The 8,811-nt window shown below is 38.7% G+C and overlaps 1 protein-coding gene across 1 annotated transcript in view; it reads right to left on the reverse strand.

Annotated features, from left to right (window-relative positions):
* Positions 1 to 4,171: 4,171 nt before the first annotated feature.
* Positions 4,172 to 8,811, reverse strand: part of LOC125027481 (electron transfer flavoprotein-ubiquinone oxidoreductase, mitochondrial-like) — an 18,145-nt gene continuing 13,505 nt past the window's right edge. Inside the window, exons 7-11 of the mRNA XM_047616563.1 lie at positions 8,555 to 8,725; positions 7,090 to 7,298; positions 6,781 to 6,963; positions 5,480 to 5,701; positions 4,172 to 5,213 (exon numbers count right to left, since the gene is read on the reverse strand). Coding sequence (XP_047472519.1) covers positions 5,050 to 5,213; positions 5,480 to 5,701; positions 6,781 to 6,963; positions 7,090 to 7,298; positions 8,555 to 8,725 — 949 coding nt within the window. The 3' untranslated portion in view covers positions 4,172 to 5,049. The remainder of the gene's footprint in view (positions 5,214 to 5,479; positions 5,702 to 6,780; positions 6,964 to 7,089; positions 7,299 to 8,554; positions 8,726 to 8,811) is intronic.

Below are 8,811 nucleotides of genomic sequence, written 5' to 3' on the forward strand. Positions count from 1 at the left end.
TATTATTATTATTATTTGAGTTGTAATGCCTGAAGGTAGTGTGTCGGAAGGGGTAGGATGTTCCGTCTAAGATTGCGTGGATAAAATCGTTACAAATCTTTTTCAAATACCATTGGTAGATCGTTGAGAGTCGCAACCGGGTAATTCACAGGTGCGAGCCCTATATAATTGCTTAAATATTTTCGTTTATTCTTTGTGGGGCTTGATGAATATTGGCATGAATTTTGCTATTTTCAAATCGAAATTCACATTAGTATGACTATGTTAATTCCAATAAGATGAATAATTGATAAAAAAAAATCCATTCGTGAATCCACTTCTAAGATGGCGGCTTCTATGCTATAAATTTATCACACGCAAAGACTTATTCAAGCAATGAGTTACTAGTCATGAACCCATGCAAATAAATAGGAAATGTCATTACTCTGATCGCTAGTAAGCTAGAGAAGTTACTGTTTTGTAATTTTAGTCGATTGTCTTGAGCCAGGTAAGTACACAATAAAATAATCTGGAGAGGCAGCAGATTTTGCGGTGGGTCCCGGGGTGGCTTCCTCCCTCTACCCCCACCCTCTGGACGCTACTGATGATTGGCAATGTAAATTTCTTTCTTTTTCTTTTTAATGGTAACGACCATATTATAAAGTTATTTTCTTGTCACTAACCTCGACAGTTTTTCAATGGTTGGTTAATGGTTAAAAGCAAATAAATGTGCTAAACATCTAAGGTCATGTAGCACTATAGTAAATGGTAGTGAAGGGTGGTTGAGTTAGTGATTAGTTGTCAACGCTGGGCAAAGGAATTGACGAGTAAATGGGTTAAGGTTAGGTAAGGTAATGTATAGGGGTTAGATCAAGTGAAGGATGTATATGCATTTGAGGAATGAAAACAGGTTGTCAAAGCAGAAAGTGTGAGAAGCTGTGGGAGGGATCACGAAAATTCGGTCCCATTTGGCTGGGCTAAATAGAGTATTTAAATTTTTTGTAGAGATGGGGGTAGTAGAAGGACGGGGGCGTGTGGAAGAGGGAGTAGTGTTGAGGGAGGTAGTGTTATGGGGAGGTGGACAATAAGGTTGTAAGGTAGTAATAAGGGAGAATGGGGTAGTTGGGGCGTGTGGAAGAGGGAGTAGTGTTATGGGGAGGTGGACAATAATGTTGTAAGACTAAAGCAGGGGAATACCGTGCCCATGGCTCCCTCAGGCCGTTCAGGACAGGCACAAAGTCAGCCTTTCATCCTTTCACACCTTAGGAAGTGGATAGTAGAAGGGGTTGGTGAAGGGACAGAAACGAAAAAGTAGGAGGGGAAAAAAAGACCATGCAAAATTTAAGTCGAAGGCTGAGTCCCAAGGTTGAGGAGTTCCCCAACATTGGGTCCCAGTCTCCGCCTCCTAAGCCACCCCACGACAACAACGGGCAAGGGATTGGGGGGGGGGGGCAGATTTTCAAGTATTCATATTAGTTCCTCTGAATGGTGATAATGAAACCCTTGTGGTAATGCTACTATCTGCCTTTCACATAATTATGCCTTTTTTACACGTTACATGTTCCATCCATAAGAACTTACAACCCAGTTATATAACAACCGTGTCTGTTACAGTCCAGTTTTACAAGAAACAGGCAGAAAAAGTATTTTCATCTAAATGAAGAATACGCCCTGCCCTTAATGATGGCTGCAGGGGGTGTGGAAACGGCCCCCGTAAGACTCCACGGTCTCCGGCAGAAGGTTGTACAATATTAGTTATATTGATTTCGTTGTAGTAAACTGCTGCTGACCCTTTCCTTTTCTTCTCCTTATCCTAATTCCTCCCCTTTAAGTCATATGAGAGTATTCCTTCATGGATGTGCATTTTCATATGTACCTTTATTCGACTCGGATCTCACTCGACGTTACTTTACAGATTTAGAGGTATTTGAATCTAAAACGGAAAATATTTAGTATCAAGTTTTCTTCCACCATTGGCTTTGAACACACTCATCCGGCCATTTAACTGTGTTGCTGTGCTAAAACTAGCTAGCAATAAAGCCTACTAGGAAAAAACACAAGTCTTGTTGAATTTGCTGGTCATTACTGTTTCGATGAACAGAACTGGAAAATCATAATCACAGTGGGTGGAACATGGTTAATGGTTAAGAAGCAAATAAATGTGCTGGAGATCAAAAGTTAATTAACACTATATGAAAGTTTAGTAATGAAAAGGGTAAAGAGGGGGGTTAATGTGGTAATGATTTAATGTGCTACACGTCAAAAGTCGTAAAGCATTTTACTACTGAATGATGTTGAAAAGGGTAAAGAGGGTGAGTAAATGGGACAAGGCAGGGATTAAAAAAAGGGGAAACGGGAGTTAAGGGAAAACAAATCAAACAGAAGATACAGGTCTATGAAAACAGAAACCACAAATATCCCAATGTAGAGGAGTAAAATTGAAATAATCATTTTGGGTGTGTCAAGTCATGATTAGAAAGGTTTGAATGTCCTAAAGAGTTTGGGGAGGTCTGAGAAACAAAGGTTTTAGGAGGAGGAGAAGAGGAGACGTTTGAGGGGCAGAAGAGGTAGGTGTAGAATAGGGTGCGATAGATGTGATGGAACGTTTTGTCTGTCTGATGCGAAGATTATAGCGAGTAGTGGGTACCAGGAAAGTTGTAGGGAATGGAGTGTCTGGATTTGGAACTGCAAAAGAATTTGACTGGAAGAGGTATGAGATAGAAGTGGGAACGCAAGTAGGAGGAAGATATATTGGGGGAGATGTATAAATATCTTGACAGAACGAAGGACAGTACTGGTGTAGGGAGTACCAGAAAAAAAAAACTCGTCAGCATGCTTTCTGTGAGGCCATGTTTGAAGCTGACGACTGCTACCGCAGGCTCAAACTTGTAGGTAGGGAAGCCACTATAAAATACATCATGGGACCCACCACAAATGTCAGGGTGGCCAATACGCCACTGACATTAAAAATGACGGGTGAAGGGTCGATATGGTCGGACAGAGCAGGACTCTCGACCAGTATAATGTTCATAGGGAAGGTGATGTGTACGGAAGCTAATTTTAGAAATATATTGTAGGCAAACTTTGGGGGAACAGTGTAGCAATGTACTGATATTACAATTTAGGCAAGGCAAGCGAGTTGGTTTCACAGTAAGACCAATCCTTGTCAATGGAAGTAATAAGAGAGGAGTGAGTCTAAGCAGGAACAGGTTTGCCAGCGAGTTCCGTCAGGGTAGATAATGCACGAGCTTGGGACTCGGATGTAACTGTGACAAAACGCGAAGGAAACTTTGCCTACTTGCTTTTGGAGACATTGTTGGAAAAGAAGGGCATTGTCAGAATAATGGGCTATAGGGAGAATCATAAAAAATGGATCTCACTTAGCTGGGCTAAAAAGAGTCCCCCCAAAATTGTAGAGTTAGTAGCCGAAGGACGAGGACGGGAGGAAGAGGGCGTGGTGCGGAGTGAGGTACTACTGCCGGGAGGTGGACAGTAAGGATGCAGAGCAGTAATTATGGAGGAGGTGGTTGAAAATGAACAAGACTTGAGGGTGAGTTGGAGTTGATCATGTTGGGAGAGAGGAAGGAATAGTTTCTGGAGGTTGGGTAATGACCTGGGTAGGTGGATTGAACGGACAGCAGGTATCAAGGAGGGGAGGATCGTGATCAAATTGGAGCTTGTTGACAAAGTGGCAAGCCTCATTATCATTACCGACTATGAAAAAAGTGAAGTATACCTGTATGTGGGGAAGAGAAATGGTTTACCCCTCATGGCCCCAAGGTCTCACTGAGACCATTAGGGACTGACCCAAAGCCAGCCTTTTATCCAGATTTTTATCCTTTTCAGACGGCTGTCACATTTTAGGAAGTGGACAGAAATAGGGGTTGGAGAAAAGAAGGAAAAGAATAGGGGAAGAAGAAAAGACTATGCAAAATTGGTTGAGCCTAAGGTTGTGACTCAGAGATAAGAGAGATCCCAATATTAGGCCTCAGTCTCCATCTCCTATATCAAAAGGTGCTAAGCAGAGTAAAAAAGTCAAGTCAAAAAGAAAATTTTCTGAGCTGAACCACATGGAATTCCTTCTTTTCTGTTTCCTTACAATTTTACTTGTGGTGTAGAACTGCCAGGCGTATACATAGAATAGAAAATAGTATTAATCCAGTAGTCCTTAAAATTGGTTTATGAATAAATGTTTATAGTCTACAAACTTTATTAACTAAATACCATACTATTAGAAAAAGAAACTATATTATATACAGTAATGTACCTTATTCCTATTGCATTGTTGTGTTGCATAAATACAACTCTTCATCTAATGGCACCTCTACATAAAAATATAAACATTCCTGATTTATTTACTGGTAACATTCTTTATATTAACAAAATTCACAATCAGTGATGACCCACAACTGACTTTCCTTTAAATCAAATACAAGGTCTATAAACATTTAATTTCAAGTAATGTCAGCTATAAAAGTTGTATCTTTTTGTGAAAGCAAATTCTTTAGTCATGTCATAAATACTTTAATCTATAAAATTTCTTCACATTCTTTTTAATTACAGATTTCATATTAAGGTTAATTTTAAATACTTAAAAACATTGCAACAAAACAAAGGTTGTGTCAAAAATATCTCCAAAATTCAAAGCAGATAGTCCAATGGTTGCTGAGAACAAGGCATATAAAACATATATTTTATTATTAATAGCTCCCAATAACAGTTATAAAACAAAACTTGAAAGCCAGGTACATTAATGTTTAAAGCAATTATATATTTTTTTTCTCTCAATGTTTTGTTTAACTTTTTCTAAATTTGAGAGTAAAGGAAACCTGTGTAGCTGTAGTCACCTGTATCCACAACAATTTGTAAGTTTCTCAAGGGACAAAGATAAAATGTTTTAAAGTTTTTACATACCAAATCAACATGTCATGATAATGCATTTCATGAAGTAGATAACATAGACAAAGGTAGTCAGTTGGAAGTACTACCTGAGATAAAGCAAAAACAATCTGACTTTGTACATTCGTCACCGCATCACTTTAAAATATACATTCTAACTGGTTGTCCCATCTACATGCCATCATAAGCTGGTCCACCTCCTGCTTCTGGCACAACCCAATTGATGTTCTGGGAGGGACACTTGATATCACAAGTTTTGCAGTGAATACAATTCTGGGCGTTGATCTGAAGTCTGACACCTTCGCCAACTTCTACAGGTACATACTCATAGACACCTTGAGAAAAGATTAAATTGGAAATATAAGTATTATTATATTAAACATTAATCACTAGATAATAATTTGATATCTTATCATATTTGTTATCAATGTACAAGCACAGGAATTTCACAAAAAATAGCTTGTAATATATTTGATATATAAAGGGCGAGAATGTATTTCCATGCAAGCTCAGTGAAAACTGATACACTAGGTATGAATTTCTCAATGCATATGTTTCAGAACATGCATGAAAATAAGTCCTTACTAGAAAATGGACTAACCTGCAGGACAGAAACGCCCCTCTGGACCTTCATAAATGCCATAGTTTCTCTCTACTGGTACATCATCATTCTTCAGTGTAAGATGCGGAGGCTGATCGTTCTCATGGTTAGTGCCAGTCAGTGCAACAGAACTCAACAAATCAAAGCTAATTTCCCCATCTGGCTTAGGGTAGTCAATCGGCTTAGATTCTGCTGCTGGCTTCAGTCTCTCTGCATCCAGAACTGCATTGATGAAAAGATCAATATGAAGATTAGATTAGTAAATATTTTGCTCTTGGGTGAAGAACAAAATAATGAAGTGTAACTGCCTGGTTATCATCATAAAGTGAAGCCCTTCTGAAAGAATGTCATGTACATCATAACATTCCACCAAAAACACCTCACATTATTTTACCTGAATTGCTTCTTGTGTGACTACAAAATACTAAGTAATCATAATAGGTACGAAAATACTCTTTGTAAACATTTCTAACAGAACAAGTAGATGTTTATGGCAAGGGAGACTAAATGATTGGAATACTGAATTAAGGAGCATCTTTCTTTTCATGTTACTCTGTGATATACTGATATATAAAATTTACAGCAAGCATGTAAAAGTTTTTACATAGAAGTTACATACACAGACATTTTCACAAACTCCACTGCCTATATTGAGTAGTTTAACTGAGGAGTGAGTAGTTTAACTGATTTCATTCATTCACATAATGAATGAATTAAATCAGTAACAGTGCAAGTAACATCACATTAAGAGTTTAAATGGTTTCTGAAAGCAACAGAATATGTACAATTTTCATGAAGTTTTAGAAGTTAATTCCAAATATTAAAATTCTGGTACGAAAAGTGTCTAGAACCAAGATACTGAAGAATGAAAATAAACAGCAAATCCTTTTCATACATAATGCAAACTTTTGAGTGAAAACTCAAAAAAGGAAAATGACAAACACAAATTTCTAAGCACAAGGAAAAAAATAAAAGTCACGAAATCAAAGTTAGGAAATTATATCATACTGGACTTAGTTTTCATGTTCTGTAATTATTGAGATATATAAGAGCGCATTTATTATCTCACAATATTTTAAACTTTGCGAAGGAATTGTTATAAATTAGAATCTACTTACTACAACACTATAATTAAATCATTCAGACAATTATCATTCTGAAGTATTCTATGGTAAGAGTCAGTGACAATAAGATTACTAAACCCGCCTTTACATACAATTTCATATATAAATAGCTTTCTAAACTTTAACTTCTAGAAAAACCTCTACTTCTCTTCCAAACAAACTATCCCATACACGAACCTCCATGCTTGAGGGTCCACGGTTCCTTTCCACGACCAAGGATGTAGAAGAGACCTGTGTAGAGCAGGCCTCCATACAGCCCCAAAGGAGTATGGAAAGAAGGCCTCACATTGCGGACTGAGTGTAACTCTTTCCACACCCAGGAGTTCCTAATGTTCGCCTCGTAACTCTCAGGATTTATCGCTGCCAAGGGTGTTCAGTGTGAGTTTTCATTATCTTGATATTATAAAAATCATAATCATAAGGACTTCAACACTATTATATAAAACTAATGAACATAACTCACTGAATACATGCAATGAACCTTACCTACAGCCTCAGCATTTTTCTCATCTTGCAAACACTCGAAAATACTCTCTGCAGCAACCATCGCACTCTTCATGGCATTGTGTGTGCCCTTGATCTTCGGCACATTCATGAACCCTGGTGAACATCCTACCAAGCATCCTCCAGGGAATGTCAGTTTTGGAATGCACTGGAGGCCCCCTTCATTCAGAGCTCGAGCACCATACGAGATCCTAGGAGGGAATGAGAGAAAAGTCAGCCACCTGATCACAGTTACAAAAATGAAGGAGAAACTTCACTCTCTGTTGTGTTTGATGTCTTGTTTTTGAACTGGTGAAAAATCTGATATTTATGAACTTGCACATTCAATGCTTACTTCTTTATGCATATGTTCTCAAAGTTCACCATCAGCAGGAAAATATTAATCATATCATGAGATTTTACTAATACATTCCTTCACTTTTTCAGTGTACAATAGTAAATACAATTGCTTGTTTTATCCACTGACAGCTCATGAGATTATTTAGTGGACATAAAAACAGAGAACCATATATAATCATAATAATCTTGCTTGTATTTCATCCATAGGTTTCACATGTTACGCCTGCATATTATGTCTGAAATAATTTTCCATGTGACTGCAGAGTTGACATCACTTCTCTTTTATTCATGATGGGGTGATAATTGGCAACACTAATGTCAAAGAATGACATGCACACATGCATATTAAGAATCTATTAGAATTCTATTCTCACTCCATATCATTATCATTCTTTTTCCTCTTCGAGGCAAGTACATTACACTGTAATTACATCATCAGTTTAAAGACATTAATTATATCAACGACAATTTGAGGGGTGAGGTTAAGAAGGAAGGTAGGAGGGGAAGGGGAAAGGAAGGGGAAGAATGGGGGAAGAATGAGAAAGGGAAGGGAAGGAGAAGAAAAAGGGGGATGGGGAAGGGATGGAGGTGGGAGAGTTTAAGGAAGATGAGGCAGCAAGGGGGCAGATGTGGGGCTAAAAGTGGGTGGGGAGGAGTGAATTTAAGGAAGATTTGGGAGTGAGAGGGAGTGGCAGAGCAGGCAAGGAATAGGGAGAGGTAGGAGAGGGAGAGGGGGAAGGAGAGGAAGCATGAGAGAGGAGGGAAAAAGAAGCCCAATTTGTGTGTGTGTGTGTGTGTGTGTGTGTGTGTGTGTGTGTGTGTGTGTGTGTGTGTGTGTGTGTGTGTGTGTGAGAGTGTGTGTGAGTGTGAGTGTGAGTGTGAGTGTGAGTGTGAGTGTGAGTGTGAGTGTGAGTGTGAGTGTGAGTGTGAGTGTGAGTGTGAGTGTGAGTGTGAGTGTGTGTGTGTGTGTGTGTGTGTGTGTGTGTGTGTGTGTGTGTGTGTGTGTGTGTGTGTGTGTGTGTGTGTGTGTGTGTGTGTGCGATTTCCACAGGTTTTGCTAGCAATTATATCAAATAGCAATACCTCAAAAAACAACAACAACATTTACCTGCTTCCACCACGAAGAGTCTTCTCCACAGATGGGTGATGCTTGAACTTCTGGAATTCACGGAAGGGGCTCAGGTAGGGATTGGTATAATCAAGACCAATGACAAAGCCAAGAGACACCAGTGGCTGTTCTTCATCGAGATGGTAGAGAAAAGAGCCACCATAAGTATTTCTGAAAATAGGAATACAAATAAAATAACTGTGTAATTCTAATTATATATGTATAAGCAAATGTTCAGGCACACAAGTGCATACATG

This window comes from Penaeus chinensis, chromosome 1, assembly GCF_019202785.1.
Source record: "Penaeus chinensis breed Huanghai No. 1 chromosome 1, ASM1920278v2, whole genome shotgun sequence".
NCBI lineage: Eukaryota > Metazoa > Arthropoda > Malacostraca > Decapoda > Penaeidae > Penaeus > Penaeus chinensis.